This window comes from Erithacus rubecula, assembly GCF_903797595.1.
Source record: "Erithacus rubecula genome assembly, chromosome: 3".
NCBI classification, from domain to species: domain Eukaryota; kingdom Metazoa; phylum Chordata; class Aves; order Passeriformes; family Muscicapidae; genus Erithacus; species Erithacus rubecula.
This window is the reverse complement of record NC_136689.1, coordinates 141,785,611-141,811,429: the sequence shown is the minus strand read 5'-3', so window position 1 is coordinate 141,811,429 and position 25,819 is coordinate 141,785,611. Positions and strand designations below refer to the sequence as shown.

The following is a 25,819-nucleotide window of genomic DNA, read 5'->3' as shown; positions in this document are numbered from 1 at the left end:
AATAATTTATAAATAAAAATTAAAATAACAAAATACACTCTCCTGTTCCAACAATTCTCCCAATTTATCCTAAAAATTCTGCTTGCAAATTGTTGGAACAGTTGAAAATTATAAAATTAAATATAGTTAAATTAATATGGTTATTTGCTTTTGATTATTAATTCCATTGCTAGTTTTTCATGTGTTTTTTTTATTATGCATACCAGTTTTACAAAGTGCATGCTTTATTTTTTTTTTTTTAATTTTGAACCGGCAAGCTAAAATGATCCATCTTCTCCTGCCTTTTTTAAAATGTTAATACAATCTAAAATCTAGCATTAAAAAATTTGATACCATGATACACCTGGTATATTGACTGCTTATGGCGCATGCTTGTCTTGGCAAAAAAAAAAAAAAAAAAAAAAAAAAAACCAAAATTGGCTCCCCTCCCACCCTCCCCGTTCCTTTTGGAAGCAATCTAAAAAAAAAAGCAGGCTGGAACACAATTGCTTCAAGGGCAAAAGAAAAAATAATACCTGATGCTTTAATTTTTGTCACATGGCACTGGTTGTGGAACTGCACACGCACACACACACACCCACACTCACACAGGCACACACACACTGCAACCTGCTCGTGAGGAAAAAGTTTGTTAGGTCAGGAGTGCCAGTGGCACATGAAGGCTCCCAGCTGTGTGTGCAACTTTGGATTTGGTACCCACTTCACGTCACCTTGAATCCTCTGACATCCACCAAGGGGGTAATGTAAGGCATACTTTGCTGGAACAGTAATAATCCATGCTTCATGCTCAAGAGCTGAGTCTCAGAGGAGGACTGGCTTGCTCTACTCCCTTTGGCCTCGCTCCGTCTCACTCAAGGAACAAAAAACCCAAAACAACAAAGAACTGGGAAAAACAAGGAAAGCAAAATAAGACAAATCCCTTTAAATGGACTTTCGCCGTTTCATCAGCCTGTGGTTATCTGTAAAGCTGTGCAACCCAGGGGAGATGGAGCTGACAGGAGATGGGAAAAGGCTGTTTTTTAATGTGCTTGGCGAGATCTCCTCTATCTTGTAAGAGATGGAGTGAAAGTACTGGGGGTTCAGCTTCGAGCTGAACGAATTTTGGTGGGACACCACCCGGCTGGTGTACTCGTGGGACCTGTAACACATGCAGGAGCAAACTGACTGCAGGTCTGTCACTTCAGCCTTGTACCGTGGCCGACCGTGCTGGGAGTCCTCTTGGATGTGGATAATCATGCTGTTGCGGTTCCCTGCCAGGGACGCCCGCTCCTCGGCATCCCTCCTCTCATCCTCACTGTTCATGGTCAAGAACCTGAGAACAACCAGATTTAGAAATGCCCCAATGACTGTCAACCCCACTAGAATGTACATAAAGCTAAAAGCCACGTAGAGAGGTTTCTTTTGAAGGGCCCCTTTGGTCTGCAGGGCCACATAGTCTCCAAACCCTATGGTAGTCAATGTTATAAAGCAGTAATAGTAAGCATGGAAAAAGCTCCATTCCTCGTACTGGGAAAAGGCTGCTGCTCCAATGCAGAGTGTCCCCATGCAGGAGAAGAAACCCACAGTGACCATGTTTTCCATGGAGACCTCGGTGCTCCTCATGCCACAGCACTTTTTGATGCGTTTCAAGAGGTACTTGACGAAGGTGTTCATGCGCTCGCCCAGGCTCTGGAACATGACGAGTGTCAGAGGGATCCCCAGCACGGCGTAGAACATGCAGAAAGCCTTCCCTGCGTCCGTCCCTGGGGCAGCGTGTCCGTAACCTGGCAGGGGATGGAAACAAGGACAGTCAGCAGGGCTGAGAGCAGCAGCAGCCAGCAGAGCTGAGAGCAGCAGCAGCAGCCAGCAGAGCTGAGAGCAGCAGCCAGCAGGGCTGAGAGCAGCAGCCAGCAGCCAGCAGGGCTGAGAGCAGCAGCAGCCAGCAGGGCTGAGAGCAGCAGCCAGCAGGGCTGAGAGCAGCAGCCAGCAGCCAGCAGGGCTGAGAGCACCAGCAGTCAGCAGGGCTGAGAGCAGCAGCCAGCAGGGCTGAGAACAGCAGTCAGTCAGCAGAGCTGAGAGCAGCAGCAGCAGCCAGCAGAGCTGAGAGCAGCAGCAGTCAGCAGGGCTGAGAGCAGCAGCCAGCAGCCAGCAGGGCTGAGAGCAGCAGCCAGCAGGGCTGAGAGCAGCAGCAGCAGCAGGGCTGAGAGCAGCAGCCAGCAGGGCTGAGAGCAGCAGTCAGCAGGGCTGAGAGCAGCAGCAGCAGCCAGCAGAGCTGAGAGCAGCAGCCAGCAGAGCTGAGAGCAGCAGCAGTCAGTCAGCAGGGCTGAGAGCAGCAGTCAGCAGAGCTGAGAGCAGCAGCAGTCAGTCAGCAGGGCTGAGAGCAGCAGTCAGCAGAGCTGAGAGCAGCAGCAGTCAGTCAGCAGGGCTGAGAGCAGCAGCCAGCAGAGCTGAGAGCAGCAGCAGTCAGTCAGCAGGGCTGAGAGCAGCAGCCAGCAGGGCTGAGAGCAGCAGCAGCAGGGCTGAGAGCAGCAGAAGCCAGCAGGGCTGAGAGCAGCAGCTAGCAGTCAGCAGAGCTGAGAGCAACAGCAGTCAGTCAGCAGAGCTGAGAGCAGCAGCCAGCAGAGCTGAGAGCAGCAGCAGTCAGTCAGCAGGGCTGAGAGCAGCAGCCAGCAGGGCTGAGAGCAGCAGCAGTCAGTCAGCAGAGCTGAGAGCAGCAGCAACCAGCAGGGCTGAGAGCAGCAGCAGTCAGTCAGCAGGGCTGAGAGCAGCAGCCAGCAGCCAGCAGGGCTGAGAGCAGCAGCCAGCAGGGCTGAGAGCAGCAGCAGCCAGCAGGGCTGAGAGCAGCAGCCAGCAGAGCTGAGAGCAGCAGCAGCAGTCAGCAGAGCTGAGAGCAGCAGCAGTCAGTCAGCAGGGCTGAGAGCAGCAGCCAGCAGGGCTGAGAGCAGCAGCAGTCAGCAGGGCTGAGAGCAGCAGCCAGCAGGGCTGAGAGCAGCAGCAGCAGCAGGGCTGAGAGCAGCAGCAGCAGTCAGCAGGGCTGAGAGCAGCAGCCAGCAGGGCTGAGAGCAGCAGCAGCAGCAGGGCTGAGAGCAGCAGCAGCAGGGCTGAGAGCAGCAGCAGCAGTCAGCAGGGCTGAGAGCAGCAGCAGCAGGGCTGAGAGCAGCAGCAGCAGTCAGCAGGGCTGAGAGCAGCAGCAGCAGCAGGGCTGAGAGCAGCAGCCAGCAGGGCTGAGAGCAGCAGCAGTCAGCAGGGCTGAGAGCAGCAGCAGTCAGTCAGCAGGGCTGAGAGCAGCAGCAGTCAGTCAGCAGGGCTGAGAGCAGCAGCAGCCAGCAGGGCTGAGAGCAGCAGCAGCAGGGCTGAGAGCAGCAGCCAGCAGTGCACGCCATGGCCACGGCTCCCCCATCATTCAAGCCACGCCAATCACTCTGACACCAGATCCAAAGCTGCAGGAACACTGCAGCCACACCACCCTCCCACTCCTCCTCACCCATGCTCTGTGTCTGAAGTAAATAGGGCACAGAACAGCAATGCTCACACAGGAGTGGGAAAGGTGATAGAACAGGCAACCCATTCTACCTCAAACAATGCTGAGTCTCCTAAACAAAATTATATCACATTGACTAACTGAAGAAATTTCATGTTTGTTGAGTGTCAGAAGCAATAGTGGAAACTTTAGAAACAGATGGACTTTCCCAGAATGTTTTTGAGAGTAGTCGGTGTTGCTCTGTCCCAAAACTAGAGTATAGTGATGGCATCCAAATTTTGTGTCTACTGACAGCATGGAGTTAACAACATCCACAGGCCCACCAGCCAAAGAAATTCCTTTTCAAACTGTCCCATACTCAAAAAACCTTTCTCCTAGACACCTAATGAAAGTGACTCACTGCTGGAACACCATAGGAATTTAGGGATTTAATCCTTTCTATCTTTTCTTGCTGAAAAAATCAACAACTTACCAGCTTGTGCAATAGTTGTACAGCTTCGACAGTTAGTATTGCACAGGCAATTTAATCAGGATGTTAAACTCATCCAAGGATAGAGGATGTACCACGTTTCACAGCATGGTTTTCAGATGGTAAAATCATGGCTAAGCCTTTATTCTAAATCAACCCTTAAGCAGGGGGCTGCTTTGATATTATAATTACACCTATTAAGATTACATTGCTTAAAAAATCTACATTTCTTACTGCTGAGATTTCAAGAGACTGTACCAAAGTCTCCAAAATGAGATGGCTGGGAGCCACTTGGCCATGGTGTCCATTCACCATGTGGGTACCAGTGTCCAGAGTCCCTTTAGTCAGCGAGTGGAACTCAGTACTTCACAAGGGCAGCTCCTGTTGTGTACACAGAGGTGTCTAAAACAATGAGTTATTCTCAGGAGGCAAATGTGTCTCTGCAATCCCCATAATAGAAATCTTGGGACAGAACTCTGTTCAAGATTAATATACCTACATTTATGTATCTGCAAGTTTTCTGTGTGCCCAAACTCTCATTATAGTCAACAGAAATTCTATGCAAACAGGCAGTAGTGAATTATTTCACTGGCCATCCCAAGTCTGGCAAGTTGTAATGACAGCTCTGACTGTTCATTGATCATGTTCATTAGGTCCCCATTAGACTGACTAGACATCTGTTGACTGCAGAAGAATTTAGACACCCACAGCACTGGCAGACAACTACCTGTAAACAGCCCAAGGAAGACATCCTAATCATGATAGTCACCTTGAGTGACTGTCTCCAGGGTAGGAGCCTGCATTGGAGATATTGAGGGTTTAAATCAGTTTTCCAGAAAGAATCTTTATACCAGACCCCTGAGATATCAGGATACTCCTAGACAGCTGGCAGATAAAACACAGGGCATTCAGCACACCCACATTATTACAGATCTGAAGCTGGAGGACAGGTCTGATGTGAGGTTCCACTGAGGCAGGAGCACTGAGGAGCCCTGCCCAGCATCTTTTGATTCTGGTCATGGACCTGCTGCTCTGAATTTCTCTAATTCTGTTTCAAAACTGTTGACACTGCATGCCTCCTCAATCTCCTGTGGCAACAAATTCCAGAAGTTCACTCACTATCTGCTATGTAAAAAACATACATTTTAATTTCAAGGATATCTCCTTGTTTCAGCTAGAACACCTTAGTTACAGAATTGAAGTTCTAAATCTTCCTTATCTACCACCTTCATGTTTTCAGCTGAACTCAGCTTTATCTCTGCTCTCAGCTTTTTCCTGTCCAAACTGAAGCCACAGCCTTTTTAACTTATATAGCAGAAGTCACATTTCCTTGATCATTTCCATGTCCTCTGGACCTTCTGTAGCTCTGCCACACCAGTTGAGGTGCAGATCCCAGAATTCTTTCTCCTAGAATGGGGCTGCATCTCAGAATCTGCACTTTTACTACAACTGAAATATGAACACCAGGCAACCTTCAAAATGTAAAGCAAGAGTAGAGAAAGAAAATAAAACAAGAAAACCAGCAAGAATCCCTTTCAAAAAGCAACAGGTTTATTCTAGCTCAGTTGGTATTTGTTGATGGATGGATGGTAAAAACCACTTTACGAAAGAAGGAAATAGGAAGTTCTTTTCCAGGTTATAAAGGAAAGATATTCACCTCTTGTATTGAGCCAGGTAGACAGGTAGACTGTTCATCATAAAAAACACCAAAGTACCTGGACAGAGAAGTGTCTTACCAGATTGATGGTGAGTTAGTTCCACCTGACTGCCCCTCAGTAAAGGCTATAATTGCCTCTCATTACTAAGATCAGCTTTTGAACTATAGGGGTGTGCTAAGATTACTGTGTCTGCCTCATTACAACAGGGGTGTTAATTAAACCAGGGACATCTCCTATTTTATAGCTTTAGTTACAGATAATAAATAGAAGGAAAGCTTCAGCAAATGTGATCTTCCAGATGGTTGCAGAGATGGCAGTTGGTGGAAACAACTTTTACTTTGGGTTCTAAAAAAATATTTGGGGTGAAAAAAGGTTTCTTTTGATCTCACTATATCCTTCTCATTAAGGATATCCCTAAGAAACAGTTTGGGGACATCATGAAACATTAATAGTATGTGCTTACACGCTCACAGTTGAATTTCTAAGATTTGTCTTACAGACTCTGTAATTACATATCCCATAAGATATAAATATATCCATATCCCTGTTTTACAGATAGGGAAACACAGACCTCAGCAGACTTTCGTTTCCCTCCAATTCACATAGGTAGACAGAAAATCCAGAAATTTTGACTTCTATTGGGCCCCAAGTCACACTCATCTTCCAAAATATCAGATAAAAGCCTCTTACTGTATTTTCACCATGAATCTGGGGTAAAGAAAGGGCTTTATTCATGAAGTTGGAATAAGATTTTACAAATAGATTAATGCACAAGGCATTAGAGTCACAGATTTTTCCTATACAATATGGCTTTAAGGAATAGACACCCTAGCCATTGCCTTAAACACACTGAAATGAGGGGTGTGAAAATGCAACAAAGACAGACCTAACTCTCCATTTCTTAAGCATTGCAGGATCTATCCAGCAGTGTACAGAGTAACACATGGAAAGCAAACTGCAGCAGTGCATGTTCTCTGAAATTCAGTATTTTTCAAGTCTAAAGCAAACCACAGTCTTCTTAGCATCAGAGACTGACTCTGGGAAAAAAGGGGAAGAGGGAGAGGGGCACAAAGGAGCAATAATGCTGGGAAAGGACACGGGTCACAGAGTCAGGTAGTTGGTTTTTACTCCAGGTAGTTGGGTTTTACTTGCATCAAGGAAAGACAGAAGCAGAAGTAACTGCCTTGGTAGCAGATTACAGCTACAAAAACTCTTCCTGATTTCCTCCACACAAATGTCACTGCCCTTTAGCAGAGTATAAAGAGATGACTTTGTGCCATCATTAAGAAACACAAGGCTTAAAAAAAACCAGAAACATTAATGATTACATCAGGGCTCCTCTCTCTTCTGTGGTGAAGGAGATGGAGCAGCAGACCTCAGTACTGGGTACAGGACATGCCTCCCTTAACAGGCCACAGAGCTGAGGTAGGAGTGAGAAAGGTACAGGTGGAGCTTTACATTGCACCACACCTAAGCAAACACCACCCATCCCGCTCTAGTACAGTAACTGGTTTGCTGAGGTGCCACAAGGCAGCAATGTGACCACAGCAGGCAGTTTGTCTGGTGTTTAATAAGGTATCATTTGAATGATCAAGGAAAGTCTAAATGACTCTCACTCTGGTTGGAAGCAATGTCATTAGTACTCCCCCTCCCTTTCAAAACCCCTCCCAGCTGCTTAGGCTTTCAAGACAGCTCATCTGGGCTGGCACCAAGAGGAATAGCTTGGCACAAGGAAATGTCATGTTTCAGTGTGACTTCAGTTCTGGAGTGTGAAGCACCAACACAGCACAAAATCCATCTCTTCCCTGGGGTCTTCCCTGTCTTTGGCTTTTTCAGGCCTTGTCCATTCTCTGATGAAAAACTCTCAAAGAACATGTGCACCTACATGTAATTCTAGAAGAGAAAAAGAATTCTCTTGTCTTGTTTTCCAGAGTGTAGCTATAAAGGTCTGAGGAAAAAACACTTAGAGCCTTCTTCAATGCTTATTTTTCTATGGTGCCTTTCAGATGAGACACAGAGAGAAACTACTCATTCCATCTCTATGAGATCCATCTGGGGACAACCCCATTATCTTTCTCTGTGTTGTAAAGAGACATTGTCCTGGTGTGCCAGCCCACAACCAGAACATGGAGAGCAGCTCTGTGCACAGCTACCCTGAATCCACCAGTGAGCACAAACAGAGGGCTGATAGGAATGCTATAATTACATGTGAATTTCCCCCCAAGAATTCACCTATCCAGCTTCATTATTTGGTGCTCAAGGATTTCCCAAGCCAGTTTTTGCTGGGTTTAGCAAAATGGATTTCTCTTCCATGAGCTTGGGCATTGTCCCTTCAACGTCTTTAACACCCTGTGGCAAGAAGGTTCATAGAACCATGTGTTCTCTAAAAAATTGCCATTGCTCCTTTACTTCCCTTTCATTCCCTTGTCAGTTGATGGCAATGTTATCTCCTCTTTGGAAGAGACAAGGAACAATTGTTCCTCGTTCCTCCTCTTTGTGTCACTCATGATTTTATAGACCTTTTATCCACAAAAAATGCCATCTTGCATTCAGGCCCCAAGCAAGTATCTCTGACACTTTACAGCTTCATGTGGACAGAGCAGCTTGCTCAGATCTACATCAGTCATTTCTGCACCACACTCAGCTGGAGGGTATAGACAGGTCTCTAACATCTGTCCTGTCCTCCAACACAAATTTCCTGAAATAAAACTTTTCTTCTAGGGCAAAAAGAGTCTTAAACAAATTCATGCTACTGTAGTGGTACAGACTGCTTGGAATAAGTAAACCCATAAAAAAAGAAAATGTTATGGGGAAAAATCCTGAATATATTCAATGTGTTGCATCTACATAGTAGTCACCTCCACCACTGCAAGGCAGTATCTACTCTAGCAAACTAAATTGGGCTGTCAAGTTCTGCCAGGGGAGTTTTAAGTTAGATATTAGGGCAAAAAAAATAATGAAAAGGAATATAAAGCATTGGAACAGATTGCCCAGGGAAGCAGTCCAGTATTCAGAAAACATGGCATGGTTTAATAGTAAACATGACATTGGTGCTGGGTTGACCATTGGACTTGAACTTAAACATCTTTTACAACCTTAATGATTCTGTGATTCTGAGGATGAATTTCACCACCAGGCCATGATGGTCACACTCTTATCATCAGCCCAGCCCATTATGGCTTCCCCCTGGAATAACCAGCCCTGTTCCAGGCAAAGTCCATGCCTGGTCCACACAGGGGGGTTAACACTGGGTCCAGTGGAACTAAGCATCCTCCTGGTGCAGTACATGTGTTTATCTATTTCTGGCACTCAGTTTTTCATCTCTGCTGGCCTCTGTTTCCTACAAAACACAGGTCCTGCTTCACTTAGTAGCACAGATAGAGCCTGCATGGGGTTTCTGAGTGGTTTTCTATGTTGGGCTCTGTCAGAGATTGAGGGAGGTTTGTCTCTAGTTGTGCATTGGTACCAGGCCAAGTACATGGCCGTGTTAAAAAATAAAAACTGTGGCAGTGGTGAGTTAGTTATAGGTCATGCTCAGGCCAGAGTGAATCTGCAGAGCAGCTGAGCCTCATTCACATTCACATTCAATGTGCAATAAGTCTTAGGTGTCTTGAATGTCAAAGCAATGCTCTACATTATTCATGAGGGATGCCTTATTTCTCTTAGGAGGAGGTTTCTCCCCTCATTCATCTACACATCATTCATCCCCATGATGGGCATTTGGGCCAGGTTGTCTCTGACAACAGTCCCCAGGAAGGAATTAACTTCTCCATCCCTGTGACTCAAACCCTTCTTACTCATGCTGGCAGCAGCCCAGGCCAGGAGATAATGGAGAAAGGATAATGACACCTGTTCTTCAGATGGGCAAGTGTAATTCAGATTAAAACATCTTCCTGATGTCACACACTTCACTTCAGAGGTTCACCTACGTCAGAGGAACTGCCACAAGGATCAGGCTGTGTCTGCTGGATGTGCTGCTCCTGCTTTCAGCTTTCAGCAGGGAGAAGAAACAAGGTGGGCTTTGTGGTGCAGATGAAAGAGATTTTCAGGAGGGATCAGGAAGACTCCATCTAACTATCTGGTAGTAACTCATTCACCAGGACAAAGACTTTTCCCTGTGTAAGAGCCCCATGGAGAGATGGAGACTTCAGCTTTCCAGGTGTTGTTTATTGCATAGATGAGGTTACAGAAGTTGTGGGTGGTGGGTGGGCCTATAGCTGATGGCTACAGGCAAGCTGTGTGTCCTGAAACTCTGTTCTATTCATGTTACAAAGCATTGTATTTCTTCTTCTGCTGTTTATCTTATTACATAACAACCAATCAATACCTTTACTACTATCTATAGTTTATCCTAACTACTAACATTACCATATCCATGTTACTATTCTCCAATCACCAGAAGTTAGTATATTACAGTTTAAGCTAGAAGTTGTTTTTCTTGCAGTAGAAAATTCTGAGATCTTTTCTCTACTTTCAACATGGTATTTTTGTTTGTCTGTTAAAATCCTTCTCCTTGGTAAAAACATCTTTTATTTGTGGTGGGTTAATCCTCTGCTCAGAGTCATAAAAGCCCCTTCCAACCCACCTGCTCTTTGCCCTCTGGGTTACTATGCAGGTTCCACATGGAAGGTGGGGGCAGAGCCGCCGGGGGAGCGCAGGGGCTGTGCCCCTCTGGGAGCTCCCCCTGTGGGATGCAGGGGCCACTCGGGGCAGATCCGGTGGCTGGCGTCCCAGGTGGGCAGGAGAGAGTTGTTTTGTGTTCATAAATCACATTGGTGGGGGTGGCCGCTCTCTTTCGGCTACCGGCCTCCTTGGAGGAGTGGTGGCTTTGCCCAGGGTCCTGGGCTCCCCCGGGCCCGGTACCGGACTTGGCCTCGGACCCGGCACCCCGGTCCTGGCTCTGTGAGGCTCAGCCCTGGTCCTGGCTCTGAGGGGCTCAGCCCTGGTCCCGGCTCTGTGAGGCTCGGCCCTGGTCCTGGCTCTGAGGGGCTCAGCCCTGGTCCCGGCTCTGAAGGGGCTCAGCCCTGGTCCTGGCTCTGAGGGGCTCAGCCCTGGTCCCGGCTCTGTGAGGCTCGGCCCTGGTCCCGGCTCTGCAGGGCTCAGCCCTGGTCCTGGCTCTGCAGGGCTCAGCCCTGGTCCCGGCTCTGCAGGGGCTGAGCCCTGGTCCCGGCTCTGCAGAGGCTCAGCCCTGGTCCTGGCTCTGCAGGGCTCGGCCCTGGTCCCGGCTCTGCGGGGCTCGGCCCTGGTCCTGGCTCTGTGAGGCTCGGCCCTGGTCCCGGCTCTGCAGGGCTCAGCCCTGGTCTCGGCTCTGTGAGGCTCGGCCCTGGTCCTGGCTCTGCAGGGCTCGGCCCTGGTCCCGGCTCTGTGAGACTCAGCCCTGGTCTCGGCTCTGCTGGGCTCAGCCCTGGTCCCGGCTCTGTGAGGCTCGGCCCTGGTCCTGGCTCTGCAGGGGCTCGGCCCTGGTCCCGGCTCTGTGAGACTCAGCCCTGGTCCCGGCTCTACAGGGGCTCGGCCCTGGTCCCGGCTCTGTGAGGCTCGGCCCTGGTCCCGGCTCTGTGAGACTCAGCCCTGGTCCCGGCTCTGAAGGGGCTTGGCCCTGGTCCCGGCTCTGAGGGGCTCAGCCCTGGTCCCGGCTCTGTGAGACTCAGCCCTGGTCCCGGCTCTGCAGGGCTCGGCCCTGGTCCCGGCTCTGTGAGGCTCGGCCCTGGTCCCGGCTCTGCAGGGCTCGGCTCTAGTCCCAGCTCCACGGGGCCCCAGCCCGGCTCCTGGCCCCGCAGATCCCAGTCCTGGCTCAGCTCAGCTCAGCTCAGCTCAGCTCAGCTCCCCTCTCCACGTGGCGTGGCCGAGCGCAGGGATTCAAAGATGTTTCCGTTATACATACATATCTGTGAGACCCTCCTGTCACATCCTTATCTTCCCAACACCCCTGTAAGGTCATGAAGAGCTGCTGTTACCTGGATGAGATCTGCTGTGTAACTACACCACTTTCCTTGCACAGGGGCACTGCTGGCTGCTCTCTCCTCCCCCTGCACCCTGCTGCCTTTCTCCTCAGACATCACCAGGACCTCTTTTTTGTTTTATTCCCTAGTTGATTGATCTCAGTATAGTCTTCAGCTGAACAATCGCTCTTAGTTTTGCACATCCCCTTCCATCCTCAGAGAGATCCTCCTCTTCCATGACCAAAAGACAGTCTCTAATGCCAGGACAAAGCATGGCACATCTCCCCACAGGAACACACAGCAATACATGATAATATCATCTCCTGTTGGGAATCACAGGAGAAGAAAAAGAATCTGACATGCCCAGATGCAACCTCAAATCCTAAATCCCTCAACAAGCTTGGCATGGCCTGTCATCCTGGCCCATCCCTGGTCTGCTACAATTGCTTCCATGTCCTGCAGAAGTAAGGTCATGCCACCTTGGAGATTGCACTCACTGCTTTCTTCTATATCAAACCTGCAGAAGATCTGTTCTGGGTGGCAGGGATGCAACAGGCTTCTACTGATTTTTTTCTCCCTACAACAAGGACAGATTTCTTTTCTTAGTGATCTTGAAACCAAATTTCCAATATGTTCAGGGAAAACAGCTTCAAAATGCAGCAGGAAACAACTCCTCTCTTTTGAGCTTTGTTTTTGCATAATGCAAAAAGATGATTTGGTCACATTCGGCCCTTTCAAATACCCAGTGGGTTATGGCAGTAAGGAATAGGTTTATGAGATTAAATCAAGGCATAAAATTTTTTCCTTTTTCTAATTAGTTCTGTGTTTTTCTCATTTTTTGGTAAGGATGAGCCATCTATATCTGTATTTCTGACCATCTGTTTTTCCTCCATGATAACTTTGAAGCTAGCTGCTCACCAATTTCCACCACTTAGAAGAAACTGTAATGTGAACTTGATAGTGATCTGTTCTGCTGGGCCTGCCATCTGGCCAATCTGTGAATACACATAAAAGGGCCTAAAAACCAACACGCACATCGTGCAGGCTGAGCTGCAGCTGGGATCAGCTCCTTTTCTGGCCAGTTACTGGAAAGAAACAGGAGCTGGAGGTCCTGGAAAGTGGGGTGAGATGTAGAGGCATGGGAGAGAACTGCAGGAATGTCTCCATCACCTTATAAAACAGCCTGTGATGGAATATCTACCTGTCTGCAAGGATGAAGATGCAAATCAGGGCTCAAGAGACCCGGGGATGTTTCTGAGTTCACAGGAAACCAGGGTTGTTACTGTTACTGTTACTGCTCATCAAGGAACATCTTGTTTCTAGCAAAAGACAAAATTTGGAAGATGTTGCTTAAAAAAAAAAAAAAAAAAAATTGAGACTTCTGTGTTTGCTTAGATTTGTTCCTGTTTTTTCTTTGAATGTGAATATTTCTTTTTTTTTTTTTTCTGTTTAAAATTTACGTTATAAAGGGGTTTACTAAAAAAGTAAATGAGAGGAAGTGGAAAACTTCAACTGGCCCCATGAAATCACAATCTTTCTGTTCATCTATCTGGCACAGAAGATCTGATGATCTCAAACTTCCCATTGTTGAACTTAGCCTCTATTTTTACTGCTCGGATAGGAGATGTCTGCAGTCACTGGCAATTCTTTTGAATAAGGTAACAGAGCAGCTGTTAGGTAATTTCCACCTGGTCTACCACCTCCTAAGAAATCAAGGATGCCAACACTCACCAGTTCATTTTGTACAGATAGAACAGCACCTCAGCTTATTCCTAAAAATTCCTCTGCTTCAGAAAAGAGGCTGGAAAGAGAGGAGATGTTCCTCTCCAGCTCTGTGAGGAGACATCCATTAAACAGCAGTGATTCTGGTATTTCAGGTTTGTGTCTAGTGTACTATTCCTGACTCCTCCCAAAACCAACAGCAGCTCTGTGCTGGATTCCAGCTGGGCAGCAGTTGGCAGTTGTCTTCTGAGTCAATATTTCCCCATGAGCTCTATTTTTGACTGTCCCTGCACTCTTTTCCTCCCCTTCCTCTTCTCTGCTTAGTTCTCTGAATCAATCAGAGGACTGACCTGAGGCTCACATCATATCCAGTCCCAAGACAAATCATGCCCAGAACAAGCTCTCAATCTGAAGAGAATGGCCACAACCACTAGGAAAAGACTTTATCAGGTCATGTTATCCATTCCCAGGGGGTGGCATATGATTGTTCCTTACAATATATTCTCCAGGGCTTTGTCCAGTTTTGTTTAAATGATTGAAATAACAGGGCTTCTGCTCTCTCCCTTAGGAAACTGTTGCCCTGTCCAGTAGATCCAGCTATTAGGAAGTTCTTTTTTGATACACAGCCTGTACTTTTCTTGTTCTATGCTGCCTTTTATCACACTGTTCTTTTGTAGCCCTCAATCCAACATTCCCATTTCTCTCCATCATTGCTCACTCCTTTACACTTCTTGGAAATAGTCATAGCTTCATTTCTTAGTTAATATTAGCTATAAACAGAGCTCTTGGAGTCAGAGTCCTGCAGCAAGAAATACAAGAGGCATTTTGCAACATATACATATGAACATATACAGTTCAGATTTTGTCTCTTTAGAAGCAGCTCCTTACATGATCACTTTAATTGTACTTGTCTGAGATCACTCTTGCTCTTCAAAAACTTTCATGATCTTTGCTAGAACTGAGCACAGCCCTTCTAGCTGTAGAACACTGGTATCAGGGTTATCAGTTCCCTGGACTGCAAAATATTATCCTTTTTGCACATGAAGATGTGACTGGCCATCACTCTAACTGTATGTCCTCAGTGCATAGCAAACTTTTCTTTCTGTCATTCCTATACATCACAAAAGCTTTTTGTTCTCCATGGATGTGATTGCAATAAGCATTTTTTCCTTATTCACCTCAGTAAATTGCCTTTTTGGGCAATTTTAGTAGTTTTCTATAACTGATTTTTGTTGCTCACAGTTTATTAACAATGACCTGAGTCTTGTCCATGAGAGGGGAAGATGAAGGACTCACCACCTGCAGAGCTGGCAGGATGATCCAAACAGCACTCTGAGGGATCAGGGAGAAATACATCAGGAAAAAGCACAGGGAATCATGCCTTAACAAAAGACCAAAAATTAATGGGTTTCTTCTATGCTGTGATGATAAAAAAGAAGCATAAGAAGCTTCTCATTTTAATAAACTCACTTTATTCAAAGAATTCATTATTTCCAAACCACCAGGTCTGAGTCTTCACAGAGTTAGCAGGATCCTGCTCTCAGCTCTCAGTCTGACACTGCCAGGGCTTGAGAAGCTGTATCTGAACCAAAACCCTACTGAACAAACATCACCCAAGGGCAGCACAGAGCAGAGTGACTGAGATCATTGGTGACACAGCACCCACGTCCTCTGAAGCTGTGATGTCACTGCCCAGTGCAGTTCACAGAGTCATTTCATAAATCTGTGTGACATCAAAAGCTGCCAGGGCTGGTCTGGTAAAACACATCACACCCAGCAAGAGACATGGGGTGACACTCAGCAAAGTGGTTCAGATGTGTTTGCACTGAAATAATTGCATTTTTCCTCATACAACTTTCCCCTTTATGCAGCTAAGAGACACACAAGACATACAACTTGCCATGAGTTTGCTCATGTATCTGTTTAAATTTTGTGCTGTTTCTACTGCAGATTTTTCCCATGTGGAAGATGAAAAAAGTATTTTTTTCAACTTTTAAAAAATATTAATAGATCCATGGTATTTTAAGCAAATTCTCCTTTCTGCTGTTGAGAAACCAGGACTTTCCTCATCCTAAAGGGCAGCTAAAGGGAGAGTTAGTTATTCCCACTGTGCTTAAGTTCAGTCGCTGCTAGAAAAACATGGCAGTAAATCAATTTAGAGACACAACTTTGACTAAAACAGAGAAAGCTCTGATCTAGACAAAGCTATGCAGATACAAAATTGCTTTTCCAGGGAAGGCTCTGTGTCAGCAGGTGAACAGCTGAATGTGGAAGAATCAAAAATTTCTCTTCCCTCTCATTTTCTTGTGATTTTCTGTCCCTTAATGACCACAATAAGAAATTGGCCAGAATGACACAAATTTTCCTGCTTCTAGAACTTTGCAACCATAGACTTCTTTACATCAGTTACAGCATTGATTGTACCCTTCTCTAAAGAAAACCATCCCCAAACATGTCTTCTGAATCTGGCTGTCTGAAGTTTTGGCCAGGTTAATTTCCCTGCAGACAACTCCAATTTTGCAGCAGTTTTATTAATTGAAACCTGGCTTCAATGATCTAACAGCAAAAGTCAGTAAATGCTGTCATAATTTCCCCCAATACATCATGTATAGGCTGAGTAGTGATTCAATTGGATTTATAGACAGATTTCATTGAATGCAGTACATGGATTTCATTAAAAATAAAGAAAAAGTAATGCTCAAATGCTTTAGGTTCAGCTTTTACCAACATACATGTTTTTTTTTATTTCTCTTGCTATTGTTCCCCCCAAAAAACCCTTATACTTGAAAATGCAAGCAAAGAGAGATGCCTCAATTATCCTCTACAAATTTTAAAGTGTGTTCTGTCAATTATCTTTGAGAAGCTGAAATCATTCAATCAAAACTTCTGCAAAGGAAGAAGTTCCATTCTTATTGAGAAAGCATTTTTTGAAGCTGAAACCAAGAAAGTTAATGGAAATATATTACCCAATGGTACAATCCTGTCCAGCTTTCCACTGAGCCAGTACTAACTTTGGGACACATCTGTCCTTGTACTTTGAAGACAGAAGAGCTGAGCTAAAACATGAAGGTCAAAGTTTTGCAACGTTGTTGAGCTTTGGCCATGGGGAGATTTGCTGGACTTGCTGTATCAGGGTAATTACACCAGCCTAACTCACTGGGCTGGCACTTTCAAATGAAGCAACCTCATACATTTTTCTGATAGCAACTTTGATCTTGCAGAAGCAAGGACACCCCAGGAGCGTAGAGACCTTGGTACCTTTGCCCAACAAGACAAAGCCAGAAGCATTTCTCATGGGATGCTGTTCCAGCCATCAGAAACTGCCTAAGGAGAGTCAGGAAATTGAGCCTAAGAGATATTAAACCCAGAAGTTGAGATCATTGTGCATTGAAAATCTTCTTCCTTAAAAGACAGAGGTACACCTCAGTTAGGGCTTCCATCTCCACTAATCAAGCTCTAAGACTGTCCCTGAACTCACTGTTCTTACAGCTAAAAGTTTTCCTGTTTTCAATTCAAACTTGTTCAAGGTCTGATTCTTCTCATTAGTTCCTAGCTCAAACAGCAGCCCACCCAGTCTGCCTTTCCTACAGACTAATAAAAATCAGCCATATCTCACCAGCCTGGTTTGTTTGTTTGTTTTTTCCAAGGAGGAATAAACCAGTCACAGCTAGTCTGTTGCATTAGACAGGGTCACTTTGATAGCATTTTGCACCTTTCCAGCTTCAATTCAATTTTCTTGTACATCAACAACCCAAATTTAGATACATAGCCACAAAATTCAATGCTGCATTTGTACAGACTTTGAATTGTATTTCATACAACTTTAGACAGCTTTTGTACACAGCACTGACACAAAACCTGAAATAAAGTACTGCATCTCAAACCTACTTGTCCTTGGTTCATAGCTAAAAATCCATAGGATCTTATTTTGTCTTACACTGATGATAATAGAGTAATTTTTCTTGGTGTCTGTGAACTCACAGCACTGTTACTCAAGTACACATGAGTTCATATTTTAACCAGAGACAAGTATGTGAGCTTAGCTCCATGTAGCATTAAACAGATGGATGCTAAAAAGAAACTTTCCATATACTGCAAGCATCTCTCCCATGGAATGACCCATGAAAAGCAGGACAGGGTTCATATGAGCTGACAGACATATCCCAGTTACTAAAAGTGAATCTGTTCAAACTCCTCAACACATTTCCAGTGCCCAGAAAATCTTTTTGCTGAGAGCAGTCTGAGCTCTTCTTTGTTGTTTACAGACATCTACCTTTTCCCCACCAGCCCTGATAAGCACAGCAAGCAGTGAGATTGTGGGAGGCAGCAGAGTGAGACACCATTTAATGCACCTGACTGGGCATAATCAGAGCCATCCATCACTTCAGTTTTCTATTCCAAGCCAACAGGAATAGTCAAACTGAGTGGGAAGAAATGGGAAGTCACTTAGTAAAACTTCTTCAAACCCCTCACCATTTATCTTCTGCTGGGTGGAAAACAATGACCTACTGTATTATTTTAATATCATAACCAGTGTTTTTCATTTTATTTCACCACTGAACTCCTCCATACAAGGTGGCTTAATAAATCAGACTGACAAACTACTTCATGGAAGATTTCTGAGCAGTCATAAACATCATTTGCACAGTTTTTATACCTGAGAACCTCCACTGTGATCCAGGACCCTGCAGTGGCAGGGGATATATAAATGACACGGGAGATGGTCCCTAACTATTCACAATTCTGCTCTGACACACAGAATTACTGTGTGATCTCATGGATACCAGAGAGGGAGAAGGCCTAGTAATGAAGAATACAAACCAGACTAAGAGTTTAATATCCCCCCAAAAAGGAAGATTTGCAATGAGAGAAGTTATTAGTTTATTCAACACGAGAGAAAAAAACACTTAGAAGGGTTGTTTCATAAAATCACAGAATGGTTTGGGTGGGAAGGAATCTTAAAGATCATCTTGTTCCAATGCCCTGCCATGGTCAGGGACACCTTCCACTAGATCAGGTTGCAAAGGACCCCATAAAACCTGGCCTTCATCACTTTAAGGGACAGCATCCACAACTTATCTGGGCAACATCTGTCACTGCCTCACCACCCTCACAGTGAAAACTTTCTTACTAATATCTAATCTACTCTACCCTCTTTCATTTTACAGTCATGCCCTCTTATCCTATTTAAAACTTCTTCAAATCAAACATCCTCCAGAGCTATTCCTGTTGTGATTTAACTCTGTATTTCAGCTTCATTTGCTGGTTTTGAAGCTTATACAAAAAAGGAGCAGCACTGCTGAGGGTCTACTGGAGACCTAAAAGACATAATGCTCCTCCACTTGTCCCATGCATCTGCAAGGGACTTGTATTTACAGTGGGATGTATTTATCATCTCACACTTATCAGTCTGGGGTTTGAGCAGCAAACACATGCTCAATTTTGGACTATTACTAAGTTTATTAGTGCAGTTTTGTCAAAGTCAAGTTTCCTCAACTGCACATTTCTGAGAATCAATATATAGGATCATGTGATAGGTTGACCTTGGCTGGCCACAAAGTTTTCTCACTTCTAAACAGAATAGGGAGAAAAAATAGGATTGAAAAAATTGTGGCTTATGATGAGGACAAGTTGATTGATCAACAGTTACCAATCATGGGAAAAACATGCTCAGCTTGGGGAAGAGTAATTTCATTTGTTACCATTTACTCTCTGACAAGACAAGTGAGGAAAAAAGGCAAAACCAAAAACTCCTTATCCCTACTTCTCCCTTCTTCTCATTCTGAACTCCAATCCTTCACTCTCAACTCTTCTCTCTCCTCCTCCTTTCCCAATTTGACACGAGGGATGGAGACTGGGGGTTGTGGTCAGCCCATGACACTTTGTCCCTGCCACTCTTTGCTTTCACTCTTGTCCTTGCCCCAGCACAGGGTCCCTCCCATGGGATACAGTCCTTACCAAACTGCTCCAGCCTGGGTCCTTTCTCTGGGCTGCAGATCTTCAAGAACTGCTACAGTTTGGGAGCTTTCCACAGGGCACAGTCCTTCAGGAACAGACTGCTCCAATGTGGGTCCCTCGTGGACCACAGCTCTTGCCAGCAAACCTGCTCCAGCATGGGCTCCTTTCCATGAGCTGCCATTCCTGCCAGGAATTCCTGCTCCTGTGTGTGCCTGCCAAGGGCTACAGCTTCCTTCAGGGCAAATCCTTCTTCTCCAGCACAGGGTTCTCCAAAGTCTTCAGGGTGGGTTATCTGCTCTGGGTGGTTCTCCAACAGCTGCAGGTGGGTCTCTGCTCCCCCATGCACATCCATGGTCTGCACCAGGGGAATCTCAGCTCTGGCACCTGGAGCAGCTCCTCTCCATCCCTCTGTACTGATCTTGGGGTCTGCAGAGCTGTTCCTCTCTCATACCCTCACTCCTCTCTCACAGATGCTGTCTGGCATTTTTCACCCTTTCTTAAATCAAGATGTCTCCAGCCTTGCTGATGGGCTCAGCTTTGGCCATGGTGGGTTCCATGTTGGAGCTGGCTGGAGCTGGCTCTGTCCAACATGGGGACAGCTTCCCCTGTGTTCTCACAGAAGCCACTCCTGCAGCCAAAACCTTTCCACATAAACCAAAAATAGATCCAAAGCTTTTTTATATTCACTTGCTTGCTTGCAACTCTTGGAAGTAACAACTTCACTTTCAGGCTTGCTACCTCATTCATTGATGGGTCTCAGTTTGCCTTGCAAAACCACAAACAGTTTGATAGAGCTGTTGTCAGCAGCTTCAAGTGCTCACACTGAGTCTGAAGCTGCTCCTGAAGATCTCTGACTCCCTGGCTGTGCAGCAGCAGCAGGAGCATTATAAACCTGGCAAGGGTTCATTTATCTCTGCAGAGGACCAGCTCTCAGCTTCAAAGAGCCTGTCCCAGGGAGAGGACTCCAGTAAGCACCAGCACAGCTACTGGGGTAACCAAGCTGCTTTTCTTACCAGGCAGACAGGGACATGGCCTAAAGACAGGAGCTGAAAATTTCCTTCAAAACAACAACAAAAGCAGTGTCTTTGACTACACTGAATCTCAGACTTGTGTACTCACTGGCCTGGTTCTCCCATCAGTTCCTTTCTATTTTATTTTCACATTTCTCCCATTTTGTTGGTCATATCCATTCCTCTTCCTTGCCTGATCCACCATTGTTGTTCTCCTGCCTTCACCCTACTTGCTTCCATTTGTTATTTCCTTTATTTTGGTTCTGTTTTCCTCCTCTCTGTCACCCATTTTCTTTCATTCCCATCTGCCCCTTTTTCATTCTCCTCTAACTACAGCAAACACCTGCCTGCAAAGGCAATGCACAATATTTTAGAGAACTCCATAACCTGTAACCACCCTATGCAACAGTTCTCCTGTGATGATAATTGCCAGCTATAAACCATCAGCCTTATCTCGGCCGTCAAGATTAATTCTGGTGTGGGGCATTATAAAATTAGCCCTTCTTGGCAGAGCTGCTGGCCTTTAGTTTCCACAAGAACACAATTAAATGGTATTTGTGCAGTCAAGTACAGCAAAGCTAAGAGGAAACAGACATCAGGAAGTTATTAGATTAGGAAGTAAAACAACTACTCCTTGGTTAGATCAAGCATTCAAACACATTATGTAATATTTCAAAGGCAATACAAGCAAAACAAAACCTCTCAGGCACTTTGCCTTCTTCCCTCCCTTCCTATCTAAGCTGTGAGGAGGCACATATCATAATAGCAAATGAGAAAAGTCATTACCAGACCTCCAGATTTTGGGTTTGTTCACAAGGTTACTTGTGCCACGCTGGGTTAACTCAGTGGGGACTCCAGAGCACAGACACAGCTTGAAGTCCTTCCTAATTAAATACACACACATACACCATAATCAGAGCTCTTTCTTCACCCCAGGGCAGGATCTTTGCTCATATAAGTCAGCAGAATGCCCTGAGGAGCTACTTTGATTTATACTGGCTAAAAATCCAGTCCCAGAGCCTCTGTGCATTAGAGGATATTTTAGAATAACTGGTGAGTATCTGAGCTTAAAGAAGCCTTCTCACACACAGATTTATACCCTTCAGTGGTGCATCAGTGGCAGCTCAAGTTTTACCCCTCCTTCAAATCAGCTTTTGATCAGAGATGGGCAATACTCTGTGTGCACAAGCTCCATCCTGTTCCCCCTCATGCAGTCATACAGTCCAAAGGAAACAAAATCAAGCAAATTTGCTGGGCATGTCCTACATCTTCAGAGACATCCCCCTAGTTATTGCCTTTGGCATGATTTTGGAGGAAAGCTATAAAACACAAACCAGTTTCTACTCATGAAATTTTTTTTCACAGAACCTGTGATGGGGTTTGCTCAAATAAATTAGAAAAGTTAAACAATTGCTCAGCACCTTCTAAACACCTGTGCCATGTCAAAAGTTACTCATTAATATCACCATCAGGGAAACAGGGATCATAATAAGGTGCTTCTTAAGAGGAAAGCAGGTGAGAGATACCAGCTTTAGGGTAGGATCTGCAGTCCTTTGGAGTCTGTCAAGGCCAAGTGTCCCAGGCACTCAAATCATTACACAGTGAAAACACATCCTCTGGGAACCAGGTTCAACTTGTGACAACCCACACAAGGTTTATGTGTGAATCCTGCTCAGCACAGCTCTGTTTCTCCACCCACCCACGGCCAAAGGAGCAGACAGGCTTAATTTACTGCTCTTTAAAAACAGATGCTGGCCTTCAATTTATTTCCATCAAGAGAAAAAAACACCCAAGCTCCTCAAATGAAATGCCCTGCAGAATTTTGCCTGAGCAAATGTGAGATGGAGATTTGACAATAAAAAAGACATTTCATTTGTCTTATTAGTGGCTGACTACTGTGGAAGGTGTTCAATCAATTAGACTGATCTTGGCCTCCTGAATTATTGATAGAGAGATCTGGATTACACTCTAAAATGCTTTTAGTTTAATTGCCCAACCCATCATTGCTTCATTTTCCTTTTCTTATGTATATAAATTTTTGTTGTTGTTGTTTTGTTATTTAACCAAAGCAGTTTGCCAGCAGCTGACTCTGGCACTTTGCTGCTGCTGGAGGGAGCTGGGTGCAGCAGGCAGGGAGCAGTGCCAGCATCCCCAGAGACCAGGGGGAACCTGGGGGAGAACAGGCTTATCATGGCGAGAGAGAAACACAGGGGAGTCAGGGGGGCTCCTCCCTCACCTCATGCCCATTCTGTGCATGTTGTAACTCTTGGTGCTTTCCCATTCCTTTATCTTCATACTCTGCTTCCTGCCCACTTTCCTTCCCTTGCCTTGCATCGTACAATCCCTTTAATCCCTTTCCTCCCCTTGCAGAATCATAGAATCATTGATCCTGGAAAAGATAAAGTCTAACCTTGAACTAAACATCATGATGCCCAGTAAACCCCATCACGAAGTGATGCATCTACTCATTTTTGGAACACTTCCAGGAATGGTGACTCCACCACTTCCCTGGGCAGCCTGCTCAAGTGCTAAACCACTTTTTCAGTGAAGAAGTTTGCACAAATATCCAACTTGACCCTCCTCCTGGTGCAGCCTGAAGCCACTTCTCCTCTTCCTATTGCTGGTAGTGTGGGAGAAGAGCCCAGCCCCAGGTGGAATGCAATGCAGCACAGAACTGTCTTGGCCATGGCACTGTCCCCAGCACCACCTGGGTGCCCAAACAGCTTTTCTTACCCCATCATGGTTCCCCCCAGAATTTCTTAACCCTCTTTGCTCACTACCCCTTTCCACCCTCAATATATTCCAGCCTCTTCTCATGCTTCACTTCTCATCAGCTCTTATACACTCTCTCCATTTCCCAGGTTGTGCACATCACCTTTTGCTGAGGCACCAGGACATGAGCAGAGACATAATAACTGTGTTAAAGAGTGCTCCATATTTTATAGACCAAGAACAAGTTAAATGCCTTTAAAGCATGCTTCCCTTCTACTTTTTTGCAGGCTAATATAAAGTAGTGAAAGAAGCACAAATGGAGTTATAAAAACATGGAAGTTTTTTCACAGTGAGAGAGGAAAAAGGGAAGGAGGGTGGGAAAAGAGCGAAATAAGATGAGATGGGAAAGGGTATAAAAAACAGATTAAATGGGCAGAGCAGAGAGAGGAGGAAGATAAAGGAGGGTATGAAGAAAGAGGGAAAAAAAGGAAAAGTAAGAAGAAAATAAAAAGGTGAGGGGACCTTGCCCACTGGAAGTGGCAGATATACGATGTGGATGCTTGGAAGAACAAAACTTCTGGGTACCAGATGTGAAAGAGCATTTTTGTGACAACAAAATACCAAAAACATGACATAACAAAATATCAATGCATGATAATGATCAGTATGCAGGGCTGAGGGACATGATCTGAGAGGGAATAAAGGTAGTAACCACAAAGCTGCAGAGCAGGTGAACACTGCACCTCATATGGGTTTAAAAGATGAGACCATGCACATAACAGGATCCATCTGAATATAATTCATTTTCCAGGAAATCATTGGAGATCTCTGCCACTGGATCCAGACATTTTTGAGATCTCTTGGAAACCATTCAGAAGATAAATTCTAGGAAATGTGTCATTTTGTGTTTTTTCTAGATGGCAAGTGAAGAATTACTGTTATGAGTGATACTTCAGCTCAGCCCTTCCTGGATGTAATAGGCAATAGATATTTTTCCCCCTAAAATAGCATCAAAACCAGCAAAAAGCAATTTTATTTTAGACTTGGTTTAGATCAGCAGGGTGGACACTATGGAAAAGTATTTGATCAGATGTTCAGTACTATTGTTGAAATTAAAAGAAGGATAAGCAAAAACAAGTATGAAAGTCCTTAATTTCTGAATGACAAGGGTGAAGAATTAAAGGGATTAGCAATTGAGTCACTTGGTATTAAGAATGCAGAGATGATAACAAAGGAGATTGAGATTTCTCCATGACAAATTCACAAATACCAAGATTAAAGTATAATAATACTTATTGCAATACATCTTGCAACTTATTGTAAGATTACAGTAACACTTATTGCAAGGGAAGAATAGTCAGGGACACTTAAGAGGAGTGGGAAAAGGATAAATCAACAAATCCATGTCCAAGTTTTTGTATGTAGGAATAATAGGACAATGGTCCAAGAAACATTAAAACAACAGGTATGTAAGAAAAGAAAGGAGCTGAGTAACAAGGGTAGGATGAGTATGAGCTATACATTAGAATAAAGAGTTGCTTTTGGTTCCAGCAGAAAAAAAAAAAAAATAATTATTGCTGGTAACTGGTAACAAGTCTGAAAAACTCCCCATGTTCTCAAATGTATAAACTAAATATTCATATAAAAGATAAAAAGAGAAGGAAGGAAGGAAGGAAGGAAGGAAGGAAGGAAGGAAGGAGGAAGAAGGAAGGAAGGAAGGAAGGAAGGAAGGAAGGAGAAGGAAGGAAGGAAGGAAGGAAGGAAGGAGAAGGAAGGAAGGAAGGAAGGAAGAAGGAAGGAAGGAAGGAAGGAAGGAAGGAAGGAAGGAAGGAAGGAAGGAAGGGAAGGAAGGAAGGAAGGAGGAAGAAGGAAGGAAGGAAGGAAGGAAGGAAGGAAGGAAGGAAGGAGGAAGGAAGGAAAGGAAAGGAGGAAGGAAGGAGGAAGGGGAAGGAAGGAAGGAAGGAAGGAAGGAAGGAAGGAAGGAAGGAAGGAAGGAAGGAAGGAGGAAGGAAGGAAGGAAGGAAGGAAGGAAGGAAGGAGGAAGGAAGGAAGGAAGGAAGGAGGAGGAAGGGAAGGAAGGGAAGGAAGGAAGGAAGGAAGGAGGAAGGAAGGAAGGAAGGAAGGAAGGAAGGAAGGAAGGAAGGAGGAGGAAGGAAGGAAGGAAGGAAGGAAGGAAGGAAGGAAGGAAGGAAGAAGGAAGGGGAAGGAAGGAAGGAAGGAAGGAAGGAAGGAAGGAAGGAAGGAAGGAAGGAAGGAAGGAAGGAAGGAAGGAAGGAAGGAAGGAAGGAAGAAAATTGCAGGTGTGTTTCTTATTGTACTTCAGTGGGATTAATTAACATGCTCCACAGGGAATCCCTCATGAAAATGAGGAATCTCAGATCTCAGCAGGCTGCAGACAAGGGACAGTGGTTGGGCAACTGGCAGAAGTGCCAAAGCCTTGCAGGAGAGAGGTCCCATCCCTGCAAGCACATGTGGAGTTACTCACAGTGGGGCTGATTTTAATTAATATTTCCATTACTGGGACAGAAGCTGGATGCCAGGGGTGAGATGAGATGAGCAGATAGCAAGCCATGAATACATGGGCAGTAAAGGAGGGCTCTGTGGCTGATATTCACCAAAAAGTGAAGTTGGAGCCCTGGGGACATTTGCCCAGTCACCAAGCAGCCCTGACCATACAGAAGGTGTCTTTGGGGGGCTGCCAGCCCCTTTCCAGGGGGTTCCCCTTCTGCTGGCACAAAGAGACAAATTGTGTGGAAACAAGGAGACACTTTGCTTACGTCAAAGCATCCCAGAGGAGAATTTCATTCACAGTAAATCCTTCTCAGCAGTGGCAATTGCAAGGTCCTAGGCTCTTCTTGCATTTAATTCCCCTGATTGGCATTAGTCCCATT

The 25,819-nt window shown here is 45.2% G+C and overlaps 1 protein-coding gene across 1 annotated transcript in view; it reads right to left on the bottom strand.

Moving 5' to 3' along the window:
- Positions 1-482: 482 nt before the first annotated feature.
- The window catches only part of KCNK9 (potassium two pore domain channel subfamily K member 9), an 88,876-nt gene continuing 63,539 nt past the window's right edge, over positions 483-25,819 (bottom strand). The window contains exon 2 of the mRNA XM_079301133.1: positions 483-1,763. Coding sequence (XP_079157259.1) covers positions 922-1,763 — 842 coding nt within the window. The 3' untranslated portion in view covers positions 483-921. The remainder of the gene's footprint in view (positions 1,764-25,819) is intronic.